General features: G+C 32.3%; 1 protein-coding gene across 1 annotated transcript; it reads right to left on the bottom strand.

Annotated features, from left to right (window-relative positions):
• Window positions 1–995: 995 nt before the first annotated feature.
• On the bottom strand, window positions 996–4,144 carry LOC100813623 (cyanogenic beta-glucosidase). The gene is made up of 10 exons (XM_003539958.5): window positions 3,704–4,144; window positions 3,510–3,587; window positions 3,321–3,408; window positions 2,968–3,223; window positions 2,694–2,809; window positions 2,175–2,392; window positions 2,023–2,054; window positions 1,827–1,929; window positions 1,581–1,689; window positions 996–1,489 (listed from the first exon to the last, which is right to left on the bottom strand). The coding sequence occupies exons 1-10, from the start codon at window positions 4,119–4,121 to the stop codon at window positions 1,294–1,296; spliced, it is 1,614 nt and encodes a 537-aa protein (XP_003540006.2). The 5' UTR covers window positions 4,122–4,144; the 3' UTR covers window positions 996–1,293.
• Window positions 4,145–26,699: the final 22,555 nt, after the last annotated feature.

The following is a 26,699-nucleotide window of genomic DNA, read 5'->3' as shown; positions in this document are numbered from 1 at the left end:
AAAAGTGATTTTGTATATTGAACAAATTTAAATATAAATAAATATAACTAATTTTATCTTATTTAATGTTATTATTTTTAAAATGTTCTTTATTTAATTTTAATTCTACCTGTAATGATTCATTTTATTCATAATATCAAATTTTATTGAATGAAATTTTAGAAATAACTTTATTTTTATTTTAAGATTCATAAAATTAAATGAGGTCAACTATTAACTTTCTTAATTAGTTAAAATTAATTATTTTTACTTATATTGAAATAGAATATTTGACACCAACAAATCATACATAGAAGAGACCGAGGAAAGACTCAATGTCCCAATGTTCCACACCCATGAATTTGAAGCCACAGGATCTAGCTGTCCAGGACCAAGCAGCAAATATATTTGTTACAACAAATACAGCTCTTTCAAAAAAAAAAATTACTTTAGTGACTAAAATAGGATATTGTTATTAATGGAATAGTTTTTTTATGTCACTATAATGTAAAACGAAAGTAACCTTTTCTTAAATAATATTTTGAAAAAATTATGTTTTATTACAACATTTTATCTAAAAAAAACTTTTTTAATAATATATACATCTTGAAAAAAGAGGAAATTTGGATTACACCCTCTCTTAATTGTTGATTCTAACTCCTACTATCATTTAGAATAGTGAAAACATTTTATTGAAAAATTGAATAAAGTTACGCAATCATATTAATATCAACCCACAAATTAAATTTCACTGTAAGTTCGCCATAAGTTATAAAGCTATTGTTGAGCTATGGTATTCAAAGGATATATTTGTAGGCTTAAATTCAGTACATTTTTCGTTCTTTGCTTTTTTAATATAAAACCGGTCCACTGATGTAGCGCTTACAGATTTTTTTTTCCCCTATTTTCTAGCCACACGATGAAATCAAAGTTTTACTACATAATAATTAACTTTAACTCAATCCCCAATATAAGATGCAGTAAATTAAACAATATAATCAATTGTAAATGACATCTTTATCACAAGAAAAAAGTTTGTTTCATTCTTATTATAACAATAGTTGCTATTATCAACAGATCTACATCTTCATTTTCCCTCTAAAGTCCCATGGGACCTCTTAAGAATAAAAGAATAATTAAATAATTTCTATTTCCCCTCTTACAAGTCCAATAGGACCTCTTTAAGACAAAAGAATAATCAAATAACTCTATAGCTATTTACTCTCTAAGTCCAATAGGACCTCTATAGAATAAAAGAATATCAAATAATTATTTACAAATACAATCATTATTTGGAAAACAAATTTCTTAATATTATTTACAAGAGCTATAAAGCCTGGTTTCTTTCCTGAGAAAATTCTTGAACCATTGTGCAGAGAGTTTTTGGTATCTCTTCAAATTATTTTTATAATCCACGAAGATCATCCCGAAACGTGATGTATAGCCTGAAGACCACTCAAAATTGTCGAACAAAGACCATACATAATATCCTTTCACATTTGCACCATCCCTACATGATGGATAAATTAAAAAATACATATATTAAGTTGTAATCAATACAAAATAACATAAACCATTTATATAAATAAAATATTACATACCTAATTGCTGATCGAAGATAAAAGAGATGACGATAATGATAATCAATTCTGAATATATCCATAAGAGACTCTTCAAGTGATAATATTGGTTCATTATACTCATTTATACCTATAAAGTAAAAAAAGAATGAAAAATATAAGTTAGGAAAAATGTCAATAGCTTAGGAATATGGAAAAAAAAATGTACAACAGTGTATGACATTGTATTAAAGGAAATTAAATACATATAGACAAGTGTTATTTTACCATTTTCAGTGATGTAAATCAAAGGATTGTTGTACTTTTCCTTGGTATATAATAAAAGATCTCGAATTCCTCTTGGATAAACATATAACCAATCAGAGGCAATCTGCAAAATTAGGATAAGAGGTTAGTTTTATATTTAATAAAAAAAGGATTGAACTAGTAGAGAATTTGCATGTTTTGGTGGGTATACACGAACCTTTATTCCAATAGGTTTCCCATCACGTTCATCTGTAATAAATCAAAAACATAATAGACAAACCATAGTTAGTCGTCATGATCATATTTAATAATGTATACATGCAATTAATTTTGGGAATTGATAGAATGATAGAAGATTGAAGTCCTTACATGCAGGAGTGACAAGAGAATCTGTTAAGTAGCTAGGTCGGGCGTTACTTAGATGAGGTGCATCAGAGGCATATGTTGTAGAGTAATAGTTTAGGCCAATAAAATCAAATGAACCAATAAGTAGTTTGGATTGCTCTGCAGTAAACTTTGGTAATCGTGTCCGCACAAGTGATCTCATGCTTTTTGGATAGTCTCCAGAGGTTAATGGATCCACGAACCTGAAATTAAAAAATTAGCATGTTGATTCAACTTTAGGCTCATCAAGTCAGGAATTCTCAACAAAAAATAAAGAAAATCATAAGTTAGAATTATCAAATCCTTAGTATATAGATCCGTGAAGACCCTCCATTTAAGGCTTGAGAAATGAATGGAAGCCTTCAAAGCCAAAGGATTATATCAAGGTATAATTGGAAAGTACTACTAGTGCATTGTATTTCTAATTTAAGAGTTTTGGGGGCAATAAATGTATGTGTATTTTGGAGACACCAAAATTACATAAAGGGAAAGAGGAATTCTTACCATCCATACATGAAGTCAATTGCTCTTTCTGTAGCCTTTTGATCAGATTTGGTATCTCTGAGCGGCAAAAACCAATTAGCTACCAAGGTTATGCCTATCACACCACTTTGAGATGCCTACATGAATGGCATTTAAATATTTAGTTATAAAACAAAAATATTAAACAAACTTTATATGAGTAATTTGCTTATTCTAATTTCTAGCTCAATGTAAAATTTAATATGGCAAAGTCCACCTATAACATATCTAAAAGGTTAAGAACAAATTAACTAACCTGATACTTGGTCTTGTACACACGAACAGCTGTTGCATGAGCAAGAAGTTGGTGATGTGTAACCAAATAAGGCTCCGTTGAAGAATCACCTCCAGTGCAATTCAGATTCATCCAAGCAGAACAACGACCAGGTGCCATTCGCCCATTTGCATAGCCATTTTGGCTGTAACTCCATGGCTCATTCAATGTAACCCAATACTTTACCCTATCACCAAATTCCCTGAAGCAAAGTTCCGCATAGTCTCGGAAATCTTTCCTGGAGATCAATATATGTTTGTTCAACAAATTATATTCAAATCTAGATGTTAAATGCGCTAAACACACAAATAAGCTGTTTCAGAATTGAAACTTACACTATGCGCGGACTTAAAAAGCCACCATACTCATCTTCTAATGCTTGGGGAAGATCCCAATGAAAAAGAGTCACAAGTGGTTGTATACCTGTAAATATTAATATTTAATTAATTAAAAATAAGGATATATTACAAGATTAAAGTCGAAGTACGCTAAAGTTGAATCAGTTGAGGAGTTTAAATTTTAACCATTAGCTACTAGCTCATTGATAAGGTTGTTGTAATAGTTGATTCCTTCTTGATTTATACCTCCACTTAGCTTTCCTTCTGTGGATACATAGTTGAATAATAATTAATAAAAAAAATGGTTAATATGAGTAACATCTAACTAGGCAAAGTTTAGTTCAAATTAGTCATTAATTAATTGCAAGCAATCGACTTACTAGGGAGAATCCTTGACCATGATATGGAAAATCTATATGAATCCAAATTCATATCCTTCATCATCCCAACATCTTCCTTGTAGTGGTGATATGAGTCAATGGCGACGTCTCCGTTGCTTCTATCCATGATCTTACCTGGATAATTATGGGTGAAGGTATCCCATACACTTGGTTCTCTACCACCTTCCTTTGCTGCACCTTCGAACTGGTACGAGGAAGATCCCGCCCCAAAGATGAACCCTTCTGGGAAACTGTTCCGACTGAGTGAAATGTCAATAATAGGTGAAACTGTATTAACTGCTAATTCTTCGCATGTAACTTTGGAAGACCTAACAATAACAAGAGCTATGAGGCCCAAAAGGAAATAACCGCTGAATGCCATATCTTGTGATATATCTTGCTTAGTCGTTTGTTTCATGTTCTTATCTCTGCAAATAATGTTTTCCTCTTTATATAGGAAGGATTGGAATACCTACTACTACTGCCACACCATGGCCATGACGTTCATTTAATTATAATATAATATAACAATATATATGTACTGCTGACTTTGAACACTGACCAAACTAAGCACTATGCATTTGCCTACCTTGTTTGATAGTATATTCCTGTGTTGACTTTTTCCACGCGGTGTTTTTCTTACTTTGCCTATATTGTTGATTATAATAAAAGACGGCTATGTCTTTTATGCGACATTTTTTAAGAACAATATAAGCGCACATGCATGTGATCTAAAGATTGTATGGTCAAAGACAAAACAGTATTTTGAAAAACGGAAACCACGTAATATTCTTCGCACACGAAGTTACGTGGAAGTGACACGAAAATATATAAAAAGTTCGAACTTCACGGAATTTTGAATCGGCATTAACTTTGTCAAACATCTCTTATATCATCACAAATAATTAACTATTAAAAGTTGGTTTTATTTTCCTTTTGTCAGTCAGTGACATCCACAGTACTCTTTGTCAAGACTTCAGCAACCATATTTTTCGTCTTAAACGCAGCGCGCACCACAGACGTTGATCCCTTGACCTAAATGCTCATCCTAGCTTCATTATGCAAGCATTGTTCAATTCTACAAAATTACACATGCCCATGCCTCTTAGGAATCATCATTGTGTTCCAATTTACTACATGAACCCTCTTATATCATCATTGGTTCTCAAACTCGGGCTTATTTACTTTGAGGATCATGATAAATATCGAAATTTCTCTTTTAATTTCCTCTTCAGCGAAAGAGGCGTTGAAGCAATCATAATATAATGTTCCTGGTGGATTATATATAGATCACGTTCCTTAATCCATCAAAAAAAATATCACATTCCTTAGTTTTTACTTGCTAAGATAGAACATGTTACTTAATTAACGAGAAAAGAAAAACGAAACCATTTTTTTTTATAGATATAGATTATATATGTTCCTTAAAAAATAGTCCACATTGCTTATTTGCTAAGAGATTATGTTTTGTAAAAGATCTTTGGATATAATTCTTATTATTGTGATGTTTTATAATGATGCATGATTATGTTTTTGTAAAATATCTTTGAAATGGGATTTAATTTAATTAGTACTATTGCATTTTTTAATCAATATTACTTACTTATTTATTTATTAAATTTTTATATAAAGATTAGCTAAACGTGTATGATATTTAGGTACCCAACGAGAAAGGGTACGAGTATTAATTTAAGTTACCCATGTGGGTAAGAGTTTGGTATGAGGATTTTTTAAGTGTAACTATGGACATAAGTACTATATTATTCTATCCCAACTTTATTCATTGTTATCCTTACTTGCATACCAATTATAGATTTTTATATATAAAATGTTTAAATATATATTTTTATCTCTAATATATGTTTTAATTTTATATCTGATCTTTGATAAATTTTCTTTTGTGATAAGTACGTAATATTTTAAAAAAATTGTGCGAAGTCTCTACTGTTAGAAAAAATTTGTTAATTGTTGATGTGACTAATAACTCTATACGTAAGTATGTTACATATGATGTCACGTCAAATTAAATGTGACACATAAGTTGACAACGTGTTGTCTAATATAGTATCATCATATTTGAATTAAATTAAATGAATAAAAATAGAGATTTGATATAGGGCTCTGATACAAAATTTGCAATTTAACAGGGGCTTGATCCAAAAAGTTTTATTACTAAACATGTTCATACAAACTTAAATTTGATCACAACACAATTTGAATCAATACATCTAAACAAAATAACAAAACAACAATAGTTAGCAGTGTCTACTTAATTGCAAATGCAATGGTGACAACACACAACAAATCCCAAAGGGAGACTACAATGCATCCTAGGATATTCACCCTCTTTCTCTCAATGTTTGTCTTCATCTGTTGCTTTATTATTTTTTCTATAGTTCTTCAACATTGTTGGCATATCCCTCATATTAAGCCTCTTCTTTTGCAAGCATCTTCTTCAATTCTTGAACTTGTTCATCATACAGACGAATTCTTTTCTCATGTGATGCAAGTTTTTGTGCAGATGTTATGACCTTATGCTTCAGCTCCTCCACTCATGAAAGGTAAGTATTAACTTTCATAATACTTTCGGAACCTTGGTTTAAATATTTTGGCAAATCATCATCTCAGACCCAAAATTTACACCTCTTATCTTCTTGCACATTATACAACAGTCACTAAAAACTCTAAAATAAAACACAATAGAAACTAACATATAGTAGAAACCAACTATGTCAAAAGTAAAAATTTCTTATATTTCACTCATCACATCATCAAAATATCTTGTCTGGATGCATCTTGGTCCAAGATGTTAGTTAAATCGTTGGCTTGTTGCACCAACAACAAATGCATAAGGACCCAAATGACGAAGAAAAAGCTTTCATGGATGTCATTCTCTTTTTTGGACTGGAGAACATTCAACTCACACAAACACCTCTCAACAAAGCCAACCCAACACTATACGGAGGTGGACATTGGGAATCTTAGATCATCATGATCATCTTCTCTATCACGGTAACCAGTGCTAAGGGAAGAAGACACAACTCTCCTATTTTCAAATGATCACATTTTATTATAAAGAACCCTAATCTTCTATTTTTTTTCATTTAAATTTAATTAAAACATGATGTCATGTCGGACAACACATGATCAGCTTACATGTGACATTTAATTCAATGCATCACAGGTAGCTTATTGGCATGTAGACTTAACAGCTACATCAGAAACTAGGAGGTCCTTTATAACTGCAAGAACCTCGCACAAAGCTTTTCAAATATGGGAGACCTATTGCAAAAAAAAAAAATTATTAGGAACTAGATACAAAGTTCATATATATATATATATATATATAAGCCTAGATTTAAAAAATGGGACAAAACAGTAATGCGTAATGGAATTGAAAAAAATAATACAACTATTATAATATTTAACTAATTTTATAATAGAATAATTATTTGAATACTGAATCAATCAATCAATTTTAATTTGCTTTAATTTTATATCCAAAACACCGTAGAAAAATAATAAAATGTTTCAATAGAGAGGTTTTATTTTATTTTATTTTATTTTCACTAATCTACACATGCACGTGTCTCTGACGTGGTTATGGATTTTGTTCATCCTGACTCCTGAGAATTGGAATTGGAACTGGAGGCATAATTTGTTTGTGTGGGAGGAGGACATCTTTGCAAGTTTTTTTACAGAAGCTTCGAAATGTCAATAGTCTGTCGCCTCAAAATGACTATTGGGTTTGGAAGCATAACACTTCTTTCTAAACAGTTTTGGTCCTACGATGTTCCTTCAAGGGTCTTGGTTTTTTCGTGGAGGCTGCTTCTAAATCGCCCCCCAATTTGGGAAAATTTGTTAAAACGTGATGTTGATCTAACTGCCACCGATCACCTATGTGCCTTTTGTAATGGTTTTGAAGAAAATCATCAGTCACACTTATTTCTCAGCTGCCAATTTACCTCTCAAATAAGGTATGCTATGCTATCTTTGGATGGTTAGGCATCTCAACTTCAATTCCACAAGATATTCTAGTGTTATACGATCAGATGGCTGAACTTGTTAAGGGCAGGAAAGCTAAGCGAATGAGATCTCTCATTTGGCATGTGTCACGCTGGTGCATATATATGGAACTCTCGTAATAGAATTATTTTCAGAAGCGGAGTCAAGATCTTGTGGGCCCTGGTATTTTTTCCTCTTCCTGGTGCACAAATTGGCTAGCATGTATTTTGAGCTAGCTTGGATGTTTTGGTGTTTTTTGGTTTGTGGGATCTAGATTCCATAGCAGGGGTACTTACATGGGGTGCTTTCGGGAGATACTTTTTTGGAGTACACCTTGTACAATTTTTCTTTTTTTTTTATCTTTACCATATATGTAATACCATAATTTGCCTTTCAAAAAAAAAAAAGTCAGTAAGGGTTCCATATCTTCCTCCATTCTTGACTTCAACATTGCCATGGTTTTTCGGTAGTTTAATTCGTCACCATAAGAAAGCTACCATCATCAAGTAGGTGTCTTGGTTTCCTCTCTAAAGCGTGGTGGGTGAAATGCAATACTGATGGGACTACGAAAGGGGCTCCTGGTCAGGCAGGCTGCGGTGGCATCTATAGAGACAGTAATGCTGCTGCGTTAGGTTGTTTTTGCTGTCAATGTTCGGATATAAAAAGCCCTGTATGATGAGCTTATCAGAGCCATTTGTGCTATTGAACTTGCCCATGTGAAGGGTTGGCATAAGCTGCGGTTGGATTGTGTGATTCCATCCTAGTTTAAAGGCTTTCTCCAATGAAAACATAGTCCCCCGGTGCATCAAAACATATGGAAAAACTGCAAGCTCCTCACTTCTGACATGGATTTCGTTGTTGGTCACATAATGATAAGGCAACACTTGTGCAGATAGGCTCACCTTGCACGGAATTTCCATACATAACTCATTTTGGTGGAATTCTATTCCCTAATTTATTGTTTCTGGCTTTAATAGGAACAAATTTGTCATGGGTTTGGTTTTTGGTTTTATGTCCCCCCATGTTTTTGAACCTTTTTAATTAATATATTTGGCGTTCTGCATTGGATATGTTCAGGGTGCCGAGTTGGGATTCTCTTCATTATGTGATGCTTAACATGCCTTCTTTTATATAAAAAAAAGGGATAATTAGTATAATTTAACGTAATTTTCTCTTCTTCCCGAGGGGCACGGAGGAGATGGGTGATGGAATCGTGTGGGACCAAAAGAAGTAAGGGAGAGATTGTATTGATGAGTTGCGGCCTTCAGCACGGTAACCTATTCTTATTCTCCATGAGGAAAATCTGTCATCAACTATAGGAATCTTTCCACATTCCAAAAACATACATACTCTCCATTCCCACATAAAAGCTACTCTAATTATTCTTAACTGGCCTGTAGCTCCATATCGAATTATTTAAAACATTTACTTGCATCCAAAAAGTTCTCACTTTATCTATGCCAAACTTAATTATGAGTATAGCTAGCATTATAACCTAGGGTAAAGCCAGTTAATTATATATTAGTATATATGATATATCCCCTTTGTGCCCATTTGCCTTTTTATAACAGAGTCAAGCATGGCTAAAGGAAAATTCGAAACTGATCTGATTAAAAATCTCTCATTCTATATTATATATTCAACCTACATATGTATCATATGTATGTAGACGACTATCATAATATTTCTTACTTCAACATTTTAGGTGTATTGTACACGTTGAGATATAGAACTAAGAATTATTAATTAGCATGGCACTCATCGTTCAGTGCGGGTAAGAATCTGATCAGAGTTGAAAGTCAAAAGTGAAGTGTGCTCACTACTTTACTTTTGGTGAATTATGAAAGACAAACACCCTGTAGAAAGAAAATAATTAAGTAGCCAGTCACCACTATAAATTAGTTGTAGTTGCCTTTGCTTTGGCAGCAAATTAAGTCAATTTTCTTTGTCTATGTAACAAACACTTCAACAAGCTCCTCTAAACCCAATACTCTGATTACATTCATTTAGCCAAAACTATATTTTAGTTCTGTTCCTCGTTCTCACTGTGTGGTCATTTCACGTAATGTCTCGCAGGTTGCCTGAGGCCTGCACTTCTGAGAGACATGAGAAGTGGATGGCACAGTAAGGTAAGGTTTACAAGGATGTTGCTGACAAGGAAAAACGTTTCCAAATATTCAAGAACAGCGTGGAGTTCATCCGAGTCTTTAAATGCTTCTGGGGACAAACCTTAGAACCTTAGCATTAACCAATTTGCGGACTTACATAATGAAGAATTTAAGGCTTTACTAACTAATGGTCAGAAAAAGGAACATAGCATGGAGACAGCAACAGAAACATCATTTTTGTATGTCACATGACAGTGTGACTAAGATTCCTGCTAGCATGGACTGGAGGAAAACAGGTGTTGTTACTCCAATCAAGGACCAAGGAAAATGTTGTAAGAATCTCTTTTTCACGTTCATCGATCAGTTCAATTATATTTCAATTGAGTCTCATTAAAAGTGCTGATATCAACTTGTTTTTGTTTGTGAAAACAGTAAGTTATTGGAATATGCGGAAGATGCCTTTGAATTTAGTGCAAATTAAAGAAAGGTAGAATAGCAAGGGAAACATAACCCTACAAAGGAGTTAAAAAGACTTATAAGGTTAGAAAGAAAACTCAAGGTGTAGCTCGGATTAAGGAGTTAAGCTGTTGCACACAAGCCATTGTTGCCACTGTTTTGGCTTTTGCCTTGCTTTATCACTTTGTCAAGCCCAGCCCCAATTGCCTTTGTTCACTTTTCCATAGTTGGCTCCATTGGGCTGTGTTTGTGTTATGTTCAGTGATCAAATCTTATGTGTTCTCTGTATGTCCATTGAGACATAATAGGAAAGCAGATAACACTCTTTAGTTTGTCTCTAGTCTATCATTGTTTTGACTACAAGGGATAAATTTCAAATGTGTTTGTTGGGCAATAAGGAGTCATACCATTGGACTGGAGCCTTCTTTTGCAACCAACGATCATTCAATGGTGATTGTTTTCAAAATAAGAATCATACTAGTAGTGACTTATGTGGGTTAAGACTCACACTAGCCCCAACTCTGTCCTAGAGATGTAATCTTGCCCTAATCTTTGTCACACACCTTTGTTTTTGTCTAACTTATTGTTTTAAATTAATTCGTACATAATTTACTTTATTTTAACAACAATAGACATATGACTGAGAAAAGTATGTGAGCGGAGAATGTCGATGTGTATGGATTCTTCAAGCCACGGTCCATACAGAGATCTGGACAATTGTAATTTGAATCAGAAAGTTATATTAAGAACTGGATGCAAAATTCAAAGAGGTATGTATACCTAGTAGCCTACTTGAATGGGTAAGTTAATCTGAATAAATGAATTTAAATAATATATAATAGTATAATAACTTATATTGTTCTCCACTACGGTGCATATTGGCAAATGGTTGTCATTTTGCCTAAGGAAAATGTTGTCATCTGGTTTTGTTCGTTGCATAATAGGCCAAACAACTACCTGAAAGGAATTATTAATAAGTCAGTTATATTTTTCAACACATTTACATTAGCATTAGTCAGGAACATCATTATTTTAATTATATAATATGCATTCATGTTTGTATTGAACAGTACTTTGAAAGGATTTGACGATACTCCACAAAGTAAATCCAAGGCTACTGCTAGGTGGATTGTTGTTAAAGTAAGTCATTTAAACAATGCTTCTAGTTATATTTTAATACTGTGTAGACTAATTTGTACTTAAGATTGAATATCTAAATTTCATAATTTCTTTAGTGTAATAGAAAAAGAAGGAAGCACTGAGTGTGAGTATTACGTCATGAACTGGATGTCAACTATAATCTTAGGAAGTTTTAAGAATAATTGAGAAACGGTAATTGTTTAATTCAAACATATTTCATTTTGTTATAATTGGTATTATATAGTATAAACTTATGTTTTATTATATCATGCAGTATTTTAATGATGCTAGACCATTGGAACTAGAGAGATTGAAGGCATTTCGCATCCAGGGCAACCTATTATTTGAAAGGTAAAAATGAAACAATTAGTGTTTAAGTAATTTTGGAATTGTAGTTTAGCTAATTTACATTTTTTACAATTAAGTATTCTTTTCATTCATAGTAAATATTCAATTTTTTATGCAATTTCTATTAAAAACTGTTTGAAAACAAAATGAAAATTATCTACTGTGGTTTTGCTTTTAAATTTGCAAGTTAATTTGGGATTATTAAAAAATAGACAACACATTAAAAAAATCCAAAAAACATTGGTTTTTATTAAAAATCAATGTTGTATGTATATATTAAAAAACCGATGTTAAGTTTCATTCACAACATCAATTTTTATAAAATTGATGTTGTTGTTGAACATACAACATTGGCTTTTAAAAATTGATGTTGTTATGAAGATATATATGACTTTTTTTTATAATTCTTACTATATAACATCAATTTTTTTAAAAACTGATATCGTCATTTTTATGTTAACATTGGTTTTTCAAAACCAAAGTTAACGGTATTACTTTCAATGTCAGTACTTTCAACATCGGTTAATAACTAATGTTGAAAGTTCTTAATAACCGATATTAAAATCCTATTTTCCAGTAGTGACTTAATAATCGATGTTAAAACCCTATTTTCTAGTAATGTTCATTGGTCACTATTTCCTTTACCTGATCAAATTGGATTACCTTCATGGTCTTAAGTTGAACCATGTTTTTGGTCAATGAAGATGCCATCAAATTTTTTAATCATGTGCAACACTCTATATGCAAATATGTCAAGTAACTCAACGATACTGAGGGAGGAGCTAAATTGCTCATTGTGTGGCAGAATTGTAAGTCGCAGTCACAATTGCTGGAAGAAATAGGAATAACAAGCAACAATGTGAACATGGAATCGTGGAAGGAGCAGGGAACATTAGAGGAAGATGAGGAAACATGCATATGATTTGATTAAAATCATTTTAATCTCAGTCATCAATTTCTTGTAGTTATAATCCAATGGCTAAAATCAATTCTTCTTATTTTTTATTTTAAAAATTTTCTTATTTGAAACATCATATATATATATATATATTGGATGTTAACTAACTAAGATGTAAATCAATTTGTATAAGTTACGCACAAAGCTCTCAGTACTTTGGTATTGATTTTCATAAATAGTTTGGACGCTTAATTCTTTACAGCATATTGGACATTGTATATTAGTTTTAATAAAAACAAGTTCTGGTTTGTGGACACTTAGAGATATGTCATATGAGCTTATGAGGTTTACCATACGTTTAATGGATGGTATATTCTTGTAATACTTATGTTATCATCAAAACTTAGATTTTGAGGGACCTGACATCATCTAATGTCTTAGGTTCTAACACAACTTTTATAGCTGCTTCATGAATATTGTCTCCTCTAACTCACCATGTAAAAAGGATATTTTTACATCCATTTGCTCAAGGTGGAGACTGAATTGACCTTTAATGGCAAGAAAAACTCTACTTGAACAATGTTTTACGCCTGGAGAGAATATTTCGTTGAAGTCCACCCCTTCCCTTTGAGTGAACCCCTTTGCCACTAATTTGCCCTCAATCATCTACCTTCCTGAATTCCACGACAATTTTATGCGTAATTTTTCAATTGGGGTGAATTTTTTAAAAAATACCCAAAAGGGGATAAGTCATGACAGGAGTTACGACTACTGAGTTAGAAGTTATAACACTTCCAAATTATTGCATCATGACATATACGTCTTGAAAGTACCTATGTCCTGTCTTTATCATATTCATGATTTTCATGTCATTAGTAACAAATGAATCATTTATTTTATTAAATGATTCATTCACTAAGGAAATAATAGGTAATGCTCGGGCTCCTTTCAAAAAAGAATTCATACATTCGACAAGGTTAGTAGTCATATGGCCATATCATTTTCCTTCATCATAGGTTTGAGTCCATTTACTCTTGGGAATTTGATTCAACCAATTTGTTGCTTGTGGAAACTATGCTAGCATTGCGAGCAACTTTGCCTCAAATCATGGTTTCCTCATCTCATATTTTATGCCAAAAGATAAAACAATGAGTAGTAAATATAGTGAAAATGTAATAAAACAAAAATATGATTCATGAAATAGGAAGAAGCATACTCATATTGATGACTTCTTTTTTCAATTCAACATTTTAAAACTATTTGTTGAAATTTGATGCAATGTGTCGAATGCAATACACAGACGAAACATCCAGTCCATTCCACCCAATGCATTCCGATTGTAAAGCTGCAAGCAAACCGATTCCCCTATCTGATATAATACACAAATTTGGTTACGGTGTAACATATCTCCATAAATAATGCAAGAACCACATCCAGGCTTCTTTAGTCTCGCTCTCAACAATTGCAAAAGCAAGTAGAAAATTGTTCCTACTACCATCTTGTCCGATGGCAGTCAACAAAGTACCACGATATTTGCCAGTTAAAAATATTTCATCTACTTGCACAAGTGGCTTGCAATATTTAAAGTCTTCAATGCATGGGTTAAACGCCTAAAATACACGATTGAAAATCACCCTAGGAGAATCATCCTCACTTTCCTCTATTGAAGATGAAGTTTTTTATATTACTATAGTACCTAGTACAAAATGTTGAGCAGTTATCAACCATACAGGCAGGTAACTGTATGATTGTTCACAACTTCCAAATGTCATTTCAAGAAATTTTTGTTTAGTTCTCCATTTTTTGTATGAAATAGTGTAACCAAATAGTTGATGCATGTCTGCAATCAAAGTTTTGATTTCGATACCAGGATTTGTTTTCATTAAATGAACAATATTATGAGTAATTGCAGAAGAGTCTAACCTAACACGATCTTGTGATATGAAAGAATTTGTGTAAGTGTGAATACCATTTAATTTATTCAACTCCCACCTCTTGCGTATTTTGCTGAACGATACTCTCACCCTCTAATAACATCCATTACCATATTGACTACACATGACAACATACTTGTCACTCGTGTTCTCAATCACATCAAAATTAAATGAATGCATAAAATGAAATTTTTTAATGACATTTTTCTTGTTTTGATTCAAATGTCAAGCCTTCGTAAAGGTCATTCGTAATAGCACTCCCTCTGTTTTGATAAGGATTTGAGTACTCTTGATTTTCTGAAAGTTGGCTACCAATAGTTTCAAAATATAAAAATGACTCACTTTGATTTCTTGGTTCACCATGTTCATGAAAATCGTGTTGTTTAATTCTCGTCATCACTGAGATCGCTAACATTATCTCTTATTATGGGTTCTTCGTTAGCCATTTGTTAAAAAATACAAAAGTAATTTATTAGTGAAAATGTAAATAATTTTGTGTCTATCATTAAAAAACCATTAAAAATTGTTAAACAAATACAAAAGTGCAATAAAAATTCATAATTTTGTGTAAGTAACTCTAAAAAAAATGTATTGATAACATTCTAAGTAACATGTGATGAGAGAACCAACTACTGTTTAGATACAAGATTGTGTAAACGTGAATTAAAAGTATGAAATGATACCTCCTTTGATAAATTACATCGAAGTGAACAGTATTGTAAATAGTTAATACTAAGTACTGCACCCACCATCAATAAAAATAATAATAACTACCATAAAATAATACATTGTTTAACTAATTTAATATTCTAAAACCTAAATTAATAATAACTAAACGCTAATATACTAAAACATGCAATAATAACTAAATAAAACAAATTTAACATGTATAATGATTTATCTAATTAAACTATAAATTAATAATAACTAAACACTAATATACTAAAACATAAAATAATAACTACAAAATTATTTTAACATGTATAATGATTTATCTAACTAAACCCTAAATTAATAATGACTAAACACTAATACTAAAACATAATTAATTTAACACGTATAAATTAAACTAACCCTGCAATCAACATAAAATATATTAATGTTTATAATATATTAAAAACACGAATAAAAAAGTTGTATCATGTTCTACATCTTTGGCAAAGAAGATCCACCCTCCATTTCCTCCATAGTTGAATCTACACCATTCATCCATGAATAGTGAAGTCGTAGGCAATTCAATGACTTTGAAGTCGTTTGAATTTTCACGACTTCAACATGCACTTCAGTCCACCCAACTGCATTCGTTTCACCATTTCGCTTTGCATTTTCATTGCAGATTGCATAAACCTTGTTTAATGAAACAATATTAGGTGCAGAGAATCCAGTTAAAGTGCTGGAAAATGCATGATAAAACTGCACCATTTTGAAATTTTACATGAAGCTGAAATAATGCAGTGTGTTGTTCAATCAATGTGCAGCAGTAAAAGTGCAGAAAACAGCAATACTTAGCACTAGTGAAGCATGCACATGCCTTCCATTTATGATTCTCGTGCAGTGTGTTATTGTTTGCACATGTTAGCTTTAGAAGAGGGTGCTAAATTGGCTAAAATTAAAGCTTTGTACGCTTGATTATCTTGCACTCGTGAAGCTTGCACATGCATGAATAGTATAAAAGCAAAGTTTTGTGTAAAAAGGATGCAAATGCTAGTCAAAGTTCCTATCTCGTGAAGCATGCTTATAGTATCTCTTACATGAAATGATGTATCATACCCGTGGAATCTTGCCAGAAATAAAGCTAGTCAATAATAACTTGTATCACAAACCACTAAAACAATTATAAGTTATGTATATTGTTGGACTCTAGGTGATGCATAAATATTATACAAGTTAAGATATCAGAAGGTAAACACTTTTTCAAAAAATCAATACTTGTGTCAACCATTACCTTACACCACCCAACTTTCATTCTTCTCCATTGTTATTTTCATCCTTCTATCTATTTCTTGTGTTCTTCATTGTCAACCAATGACACATGCACAACCCAAACCAATTGATGGCTCATTGTTGCGCTTACAAGACAATCATATTTCAAATCAAGTGTGGGAAGGCCAAGAGAAAATGATTCATCCAAGGTATAATTCTGCTTGGGCTTTTACCCACTTGGATCGGATAGATAATCAGGTAAAATCTAATCACTTTAGCTGGTTTCAGTCATGTTATAAATGTTGAAAAAGTTGATATTAGCCAGCATTTTGTTAGTGCGTTGGTTGAAAGTTGGAGAACCGAGACACACATTTCATTTTCCACATGGAGAGACAATCATTACTTTACAGGATGTGGCCCTACAGTTAGGCTTGAAATTGATGGATTGCCAGTAATCAGTATCGTCACTGATGATGTACATGTTTTTATCAGGCATTACTAGGGAAAACTTCACCAAATAAGTATGTAACGGGTAAAATGATTTATCTAAGCTAGTTGTGGAAAATTTTTTAGCAACTTCCCGATGATGCACAACATGTTAGAGCTCATATCATGATGCTCATAGGCAACTTTTTGATGCCAAATACATCAGGTGCAAGAATTCATTTTATGTATTTCCTTTTATTGTCAAATTTAACTAAGGCAAGTCATTACAATTAGGGTGCAACAATATTAACATCCCTTTTTCGAGCTCTAGATCAAGCTATGAAGCTGGACCAAATAGAAATCAGTGGATGTGGATGTTTGTTGTTGCTACAATCATAGGCATGAGACCACATTAAATATATTGCCCCAAAGATAGATCACCTATCCATGGAAGAAATACAAGAAGGACTTGGATTTTCTCTTGCTCGAAGGTGGTCTTGTCCAACGACCCAAACAAATATTCCCACTAATTCAGTGAGATTGATACGTGTCATATTTAATAGATTATACATGAATGATGTTCATTTCTTAATTTTGATGACTTAACTATTTTTTTCTGTTTCCTATTTGATTATAAATGTGACAATAATAATGTATGTGTTACAGCTCTTGTGGACTCCTTATGACACCAGAAATAAGGTCATTAATTAATGACGTTGAGGTATCAATGATTCCTCTAGCAAAATTCCACCTCATGCTTTGTAATTGTGGAATGGCATGTCATGAGACAATTTGGACTACGACATATTATTTCAGATGACTCAACAAACCTAGATCAACTCCATGACATAGATATGAGAGGGAGAATAAATGGATCAAGGTCTTTTGCATGAAAATTCAGAATACATGCAATGGTATATACGTCAAACTAGACGATATATATCGCGTGAAGGAACACTATCTACTAAGGTTGTAAATTTAATTTACAATTTTAAAAAATTATTGATATTGTTATTCATTATTATTTCTAACTTTGTAAATTTGAATCATAATATTATCCTAGTCATCACCAACATTAATCGTATGTTGAACCAAATGTACCTCCAGTGCATGTTTCTGGATATATGCCCCCAACATCATCCATCACAAGCACAATATCAATCAACAACCTTCTCTGGATACACATCTTAAGGATGTCAACAAAGTTTTCAAACACTAGAATTCTTATCATATATGCCTCAATACTCATTTCAAGTTCCTTCCACCTCAAATGTTTTTTATGAACCATCACAATTTTTTGGCACCACTCTCAACACTCTTGTTATCATTCATCATTACCTACTCAACTCAAATGCGTGACATGGGTCATGAAGATGAAGAAGAAGATGATGATAACAACAATACCAACAATAACGATGATGATGATGATGACAACTGTGGTAATCATGTTCCTCAACAACAATAACACACAATTACACATGACCATCCTAGAACAAGAGAAGATAGAGGTCATAGATCAAGAGGACAACAAACATAGGTAAATCCAGTTCAACAAGATGAGAAATTGAGACACATATCTAGAAGAACTCATCGTGGGACATCATCTTATTATTAGTTTAAAAAAATATGTAATTTTCATTTAAATGTCATCAATTTTTAAATTAAAGTGTTTCAAATTTTTAGTATCTTCTTTTATTTTTATTATGTATTTTTATTAATAGATTATCAAAATTTAAAATAAACAAAAAAATTAAATAAAAAAATTAAAAATATATAATATATTTTAAATAATAAAAAATTAAAATAAATTAATAACATATAAAATATAATCATAAAAAATATACACCATATTAAATAAAAACATTTAATAAGTAAAATTAAAATGATTTATTTTACATTTAAATAATTTTTTAACAATTTTAAAAAATTAGAAAAATAAATAAATTGTAAAAAAATATAAACTTTTATATTTTTCAAAAAACAAAAAACTTAACAATTAAAAAAAAGGTTTTACGACTTCAAAGTTGTAAAACAAAAAAAAAAACTTTTACGACTTCAAAGTCATAAAATAAAATAAAAAATATTTACGACTTCAAAGTCGTAAAAAAAATTTAACTAAAGTCATAAATAATTTTACGACTTCAATTAAAATTAGGAAGTCATAATAGGTATTACAACTTCTAACTCAAAAGTCGTAACACCTGTCACGACTTACCCCTTTTTATTGACTAGGACATATTGCAAAGAGAAAATGATCAATGCCAGGAGAGCATCATGCTTTGCTCTTGTTTCTACAAGTTGTATGGTGAAGTCTAGCACTCCAAGATTCAGACCACTACATAAGGCTAGAGAGAAAATAGATGGAATATAGCATAGAAGTTCACAAAAGCATGCCAAACCAACAACTCAATTGAATTAATCCTTTATTGCAAAAGTAAATTTGCTATATTGCAGTCAAAATCATAAGCATAAGCATATCATCTTATCATAAATATGTCTATTGTAGCACTACTATACTAACACTTACAAAACATTTCAAAACAAGTATCCTTTAATATAGAGTGCCCCTAGCTTTGAAGTGATAGTCTGCGCATAAAAAAGCAGGGAGAAGAAACAAACAAAATATAACAGCAAAATCAACATAAATCAACCTGTTATATAAATTAGAGTCTTCACTCTCAAAAGTGAGGCACTCACTTAATAAACTCTTTTCATTGTATCCATGTCACTCCTTTTCTCCATCTATATGTTCACTTTCAATCAAATTGATTCTAGGCATTCACATTTTCTCCAGAAAGTATTCTTTCTTTTATCATTTTTTTGGCTGGCTGAATAAATCCACGGAGTCCTCACCGCTTCTCAATCCCTCCTAATCTGTTTCCAGAAGAACACAATTACTTTATGCAAAATATAATTGTCTTTCCTGAAGAACTTAACTTAAAATTAGGAAGATTGTGTATCTTGATAATAGATCTATTTAGAAGTTTCTTTCCATATCTTGAAATGTGGGCTGCCTCATCAGACCAACTTATAAGTTTCCTACTTTATCACGAAAAGTTGGCTGCCTGAAGACTCACTTTTGCCAAAATCTATGCTTCTTTCACTTCAATCCATCTCAATCAAAATCATTGAAACAAGAAAATAACCAAACTGCAAATACCTTCTCTCAAAATGATAGTAATATATGAGGTTTGATATCATACTTCTATCATTTACTAATCTAATCCCCCGCATCCTCCTTACCCATGATTATAAGTATATGTGCAACAAACTATTATTTCCTAATTTGGTTGCCTCCTCCTCTGTTAATGATTATTGTTTGCAAGGCAAGTTCCCTGTTCTCTATCAAGTATCAAGGGCTTAGTTCAAATAAAGCATATTTTATATATTTTTGATGTTTACTCCTAGTGCTTGGTAATGATTCTATTAGGCTTATTACCTTGTAGTTAAAAAAAATTATACAAATGGCAAACAAGTGAGGATTGCATTGGAATATGCAATGATGTAACTTGATAAGAGAGCAATATATTGCTTGCTATAGTGGAGATTGTTGGGAAATTATCTGAATGAACTAGCAACCCTTAATATGAAGATTGTTATAAAGATAGAGTCAGATATAAATCGGTAGATATAAACATTATTTTGACAATGTAAAAAAGCTTTTCATTGTTAGTACAATCCTAATTTCCAATTAAATCATTTAACACATAAAATTTTAATAGAATGAACCAGAGTTAAAAATTTTAACATATATATATATATATATATATATAATAAATATAATGTTATATCATAATTTGTACACATGTAAATGTATTTAATTCCTAAAATAATAATAATCTACACAAATTTTATCTAAAGCAAAATCTCATGCATTGCACGGGCTAGTAACTAGCATTTGGAAAACATGAAGTAGACTAGGTTTCAGAGCAAGCTAAATAAGCACAAGAATGTAAGAGACACAAACAATGAGAAACAAAAAAAAAATATCAGTATAATTTATAACAATGAAGTAGATAAGAAATCAATGTTAGTCATACCTGATATTGCCAAGGGGGAGTCATTAGTGTTTTGCTCACAATCAATTAAAAGTATCCTGGCTAGTTTGCAAGAAAGCAACCATGACCCATTGTAAAAAGAAAGAAGATGGTTTTGGCAAGTGAGGTGAGAGAGAGAGGAGAAAAGTAGGAAAGCAAGTGAGGTGAGTCTAGAGTAAAATAATTAAACTAGAATGACAATCATTCTAAGACGGTTTTGGCAAAATCGTCGTCAAATGATAGTTTCTAAGACGGTTTTCATAAAATTGTCTTCATTGAAAAACTCAATATTTACAATATTGTCACCATCTAATATACTAAGAAGGTTATTGGAGAACTGTCATCGTTTTACCATCATAAAAAATGTTTTTTCTAGTAGTGGTGGATGTTAGTGGATAGTTGAGGTTGGTTTCGGTGTGTGTGCGACAGTGGTTGTTTGGGATATATTTGTTGTGGATGTTTATTGTTAGGTTTGTTCATCTATAGTGGTTTGGGTTTCTTCAACTAGCCAGGGCCCTAATGGGCAAGTGGTTCGGTTGTGGAGAATTTCTCCACACCTCCTATAACAGCCTGTTTACTCCTTTCCTATTCATCCTGTTTGCACTACTGGTAGATGTTTCTCTAGCTTCCTTCCTTCCTTCTTATTTTTTAGGCCAACCAGGCATCTTCTTGGGTGGAAGTGGTTGCAAATCCGTGAATTTAGTAATGTCCCAAACATTATCCCTATCAGTAGGGTGGATAATGTACTAGTAGCATGCTTCATATGCCTATTTCTTGTAAAAGTATAGGATGTAATCCTCGGGGTCTAGGTTCCTCATATTCATGCAACATATAGCATGCACACATGGTCTGCTTGTAAGCATCCATTTCCTGCATGATCATTCTTGAGTTTGCAAGTTCATTGTAAATTTGTCTTCAAGTTGGGTGATGAGTATGACTTCAAACAAATGGTCCCTAGCCATCCTACAAAATCAATGCATTGCATTAGGGTAATACATGTATATACAACCATACATTCAATCAACCTAAAAAATCATACATATGCAGCCTAAAAAACCAAAACAGTACCTGGGAAGCCAATTATTTGTATTCCTGGATTCCAACATCAATCTCTTTTTTATATTTGCTAATACACTACCTTCCCATGCAACAACCTTTTTTGAGTTGGTGTCCCACCTCTCCATTAGATAGATGTGTATATTCTCTAACATAGACACAATAGGCTTTTCTCTAGCTTCCAGAAAGATGTTATTAAATGACGCAGACATATTATTAAGTAAAATGTCACACTTGGAGTCCACAGTGAACCATAACTTACTCTAATACCATGCAGGATGATTTTTCCACAAATATTTGAAGGCTCTTTTGTTTTCCTTTCTCATCTCTTTCATTGCATCCTCATAAGCATGCACACATGTTGCTTTGGCAGCCCTTGACATTAACAACTTAAGCTTCAAACCAAGAAACTTATTTCTGAATTTGTTATACATGTGCCTCACACAAAATCTTTAAGAGATGTCTGGAAGCAGCTCTTCAATAACATTCAATAAACCATAACATTGAAATATCGCATGTGTTATTAGTCATATAATTCATGGATTAATTTGAACTAACATAAATAGATAAAGGACCAATATGAACCATCTTAAAATGATAAGGGATCAATCTGAACCAACATAAAAAGATAAAGGACTAATATGAACCAACATAAAAAGATAAAAAGTAATATGACTAACCTTTTATTGGTTTGATGTGATGGTATACTTCAAAAAAATGTGTACCTCCCAAGTCTTTGATCAAAAGTTCCATAAACCATTTCCAGGAGTTGGTATTCTCACCTTCAACCACTGCATAAGCTACTAGCAACATCTAGTCATTCAGGTCCCTTCCAACTGCAGCTAAAACTCTCCTCCAAATGGCCTTTTCAAAAAACAACTGTCCAAACCAATTATTGGTATACGTTTGAAAAAGCTATCCTTGCATACCTTTAGACAAATGTAAAGTCTATGAAATGCAAGGCTGACATCACTGTTATTGTTCTCTAATTCCTCTAAATTACCTTCAAAAGGATGTGTTGTTAAATCAACAGTTGACTCTTCATTAGACTTCATCAGCTCATGGTTATAGTCATTTATCTCTTGTATTGTTATGAAAATGAACCATGTATAAGAGTCTTTGTATGAGCCCTTGCCCTTAGTGCAGTTGTCTTTGACACTCCACAGTTAAACTTATGAACCCTTTCTCTTAAATTAGACCCTTTGATGTTTGGGTTCTCTCTAACACCATTCACTAATCTTTTGCTTAGCCCTTTTGATTTCATCATTCTAACTCTATAATCTCTTCTATAGGAATGTTCATCATTCATTGTCCTTATCTACCAAGTGTCTTCCCCATCCAATTTTGAACAATAAATTGACCATGGACATCCATCCTTACACTCAACTCTTACCCTTACCTTGTCATTTTTGTTAAATTTCAAATTTTTACCTGACTAAACAACATATGTCATGACAGCCTCCTTGAACTGATGTCTACATGGAAACAAAGTTCTCATTACCCACATGTAATCTTTCAGATCATTATGCATAACCCACACTGGATGTTCCTGTCTTATTTTGGACCCATCCTCATCTTTTGATTTAGTGTGTAACTCTTTTAAGTTGTATGTATCATCATCCATTTCCATGTGTTGATGTTGTGGAAGGACTTCATGTTGTACATCATCATTAATTTCAGGTTGGGGTTCAGGAGGTAGTACACCTTCTTTTTCTGTAGATGTTGAACCTTTCGGTCTTCCTCATGGCCTTTTGATTGACTTTGTTTGCGACTATTTATCTGAAGTCCTCTTCCTTGCCTTAGCACCTTCTTTTTGTGTAGATGTTGAACCCTTTAAATGGACACTCGCATTTTCAGTAGGTGCATTTACTTCCCCACAAACCCTTCTCTTTCATTGGTTTCTTCTTCCGAATCATTTAAGGTTATTGTAACATCAGCATCTTTTGTTGCACCAGAACTACCTACATGTTGATATAAAATGATCATAATTTTTATCAAGACTATAACAAATAAAAGGGACCGATTTGAAGCATTTACAAAAATAAAAACTCAAAGTACCTGTTGTAGAACCAACATTTGCATCAGGAATATTCTCTTCAACATTTTCATCATTCCCTCCATTACCTTCAGTCCCCTTAAATCAATTCGCTACCCCAGGATCAATAAATGGCCAATCTCAAGTACTAAAACAGGGTGCAAAACATAGAGATGAACATGCCCTTCACATCTAGCAATGTCAACCATCTCCAAAGCACCAATGTCATCAAACAGTTGTTTCAAACCATGATTTAGATCCTTGCCTGCAGCCTTGTACCAAAAAGTCTCAACACCTTTTAAATTTTTTTTGAAAAGTTTTGAAAACATGTAATCGATTACACAAGTCTTGTAATCGATTACAAGCATTAGAAACTATTTATAATAGCTATTAGAAATTTGAATTCAAATTTTACAATATGTAATCGATTACACTTGGATGGTAATCGATTACCAGTAGTTATTGAATGTTTTATAACAGTTAGAATTCAAATTTTAAGCCTGTAATCGATTATACAAGTCTTGTAATCGATTACCAGAGGAGATTTTCAAAAAATAATTTCCAAGAGTTACATATGTTCAAATGGTTTTTGAATGGCCATCAAAGGCCTATATATATGTGTCTTGGAACACAAATTTGCTTAGAGTTTTTCTGAACAAAAAGTCTTATCCTCTCAAAAGCAAAATTGTTTTATCCTCTAAAACATTCCTTGGCCAAAACACTTGCAATTCAATAAGGAATTATTTGAGTGCTTCATTGTACAATCTATCTCTTTCAAGAGATATTTCTTCTTCTCTTCTTCTTACTTCTGAAAAGGGATTAAGAGACCGAGGGTCTCTTGTTGTAAAGCGATCTGAACACAAAGGAAGGGTTGTCCTTGTGTGGTTCATAACTTGTAAAGGGTTTTTACAAGATAGTGGAACTCTCAAGCGAGTTGCTTGGGACTGGAAGTAGGCACAAGGGTGTGGCCGAATCAGTATAAACTGAGTTTGCACTTTCTCTTCCCTTAAACTCTTTTATTTATTGTTGCTTTACATTTACATTCAGATTGTTTAATTTGAATCATCATTTAGAAATTCATCTTTAAGGGAACTTGGAACGTGCATTGAAATCAAAGTAGAATTTTAATTGGGTAAATAGTTTGTAATATCTTAATTCAACCCCCCCCCCCCTTCTTAAGATATTTGAGGCCACTTGTCTAACAAGTGGTATCAGAGCTTCATTCTTGTATAAAGTTTAGAAGCTTCAAGAATAATGGCCTCATCAAACTATTTATTTCCTGAAGGAAATTCAATAAATTAGCCTCCTATTTTCAATGGAGTGGGTTACCATTACTGGAAAACCCATATGCAAATTTTTATAGAGGCAATAAATTTAAATATCTGGGATGCAATAGAAGTAGGGCCTTATATTCCCACTATGGTGGTAGGAAGTAAAACCATAGAAAAGCCTAGGGAAGAATAGAGTGAAGAAGGAAAGACATTAGTGCAATACAACTTAAAAGCCAAAAATATAATTACATCTGCCTTAGGAATGGATGAGTACTTTAGGGTATCAAATTGTAAAAGTGCAAAAGAAATGTGGGATACCCTACAAGTAACACATGAGGGCACAACAGATGTGAAAATATCTAGGATAAATACATTAACTCATAAGTATGAATTATATAGAATGAATTCAAATGAAAGTATACAAGACATGCAAAAGAGGTTTACACATATAATAAATCATCTTGCATCTTTAGGGAAAATTTTTCCAAATGAAGATATCATAAATAAAGTATTAAGATGTTTAAGTAGAGAATGGCAACCTAAGGTAACAACCATTACTGAGTCACGAGATTTAACTAACATGTCTCTTGCTACACTATTTGGAAAGTTACAGGAATACGAAATGGAACTGTTGAGATTAAATCAACACGAAGAAAATGATAAGAAAAAGAAGGGAATTGCTCTTAAAGCTTCATCTTAAATCCAAGAAGAAAGTGATAAGGAAGACTTAATTGATTTGGATGAAGATGATGATCTTAGCCTTTTTGTAAAGAGGTTCAACAAGTTCCTAAGAATCAGAGGAAATCAAAGGAGACCAAATTTTAAACCTAAAAGAAGGACAGAAGATTCATCCTCTACTCCAAAATGTTATGAATGCAATCAACCTGGACATCTGAGGGTTGATTGCCTGATCTTCAAGAAAAGAATGGAGAAATATTAAAAGAAAAATTTTAGTGAAAAGAAGGCCAAGAAGGCCTACATCACATGGGATGACAATGATATAGAATCATCTGAGGATTCAAAAAATAAAGTGATAAACCTGAGTCTAATGGCTAAAAGTTATGAAAGTGATGAAGAGGTAACATCTTCAAATAACAACTTATCCATTTCTTTTGATGAATTACAAGATGCATTTGCTGATTTGCATAGAGAATCAATCAAACTTGCAAAGTGAGTTTCATCTTCTAAGAAAACAATTTCAGATTTAGAAAAAGAAATTTCAAAATTAAATAAAGAATTAGATCATCTTAAAACTGAAGTTTCAATTTCTAAATCAAATGATAAAGTTTATGTTTCTACTATTCCTAATGAAAAAATAATATCTAATTCATGTAATTGTTGTAGCAAGTATGTAAAAGA

Source organism: Glycine max, chromosome 12 (assembly GCF_000004515.6).
Source record: "Glycine max cultivar Williams 82 chromosome 12, Glycine_max_v4.0, whole genome shotgun sequence".
NCBI classification, from domain to species: Eukaryota; Viridiplantae; Streptophyta; class Magnoliopsida; order Fabales; family Fabaceae; genus Glycine; species Glycine max.
Note: the sequence above shows the minus strand (reverse complement) of the source record. Positions and strands in the feature narration are given on the sequence as shown.

What these genes read in the sequence shown, in the direction of transcription:
- LOC100813623 (XM_003539958.5), bottom strand. Translation starts at nt 4,121, where the DNA reads ATGAAACAAACGACTAAGCAAGATATATCACAAGATATGGCATTCAGC. An exon ending in ATGGTCAAGGATTCTCCCTA is followed by an intron (nt 3,588 to 3,703) that starts GTAAGTCGATTG and finishes ATGTATCCACAG; the next exon opens with AAGGAAAGCTAAGTGGAGGT. An exon ending in TTTTTAAGTCCGCGCATAGT is followed by an intron (nt 3,224 to 3,320) that starts GTAAGTTTCAAT and finishes ATTGATCTCCAG; the next exon opens with GAAAGATTTCCGAGACTATG.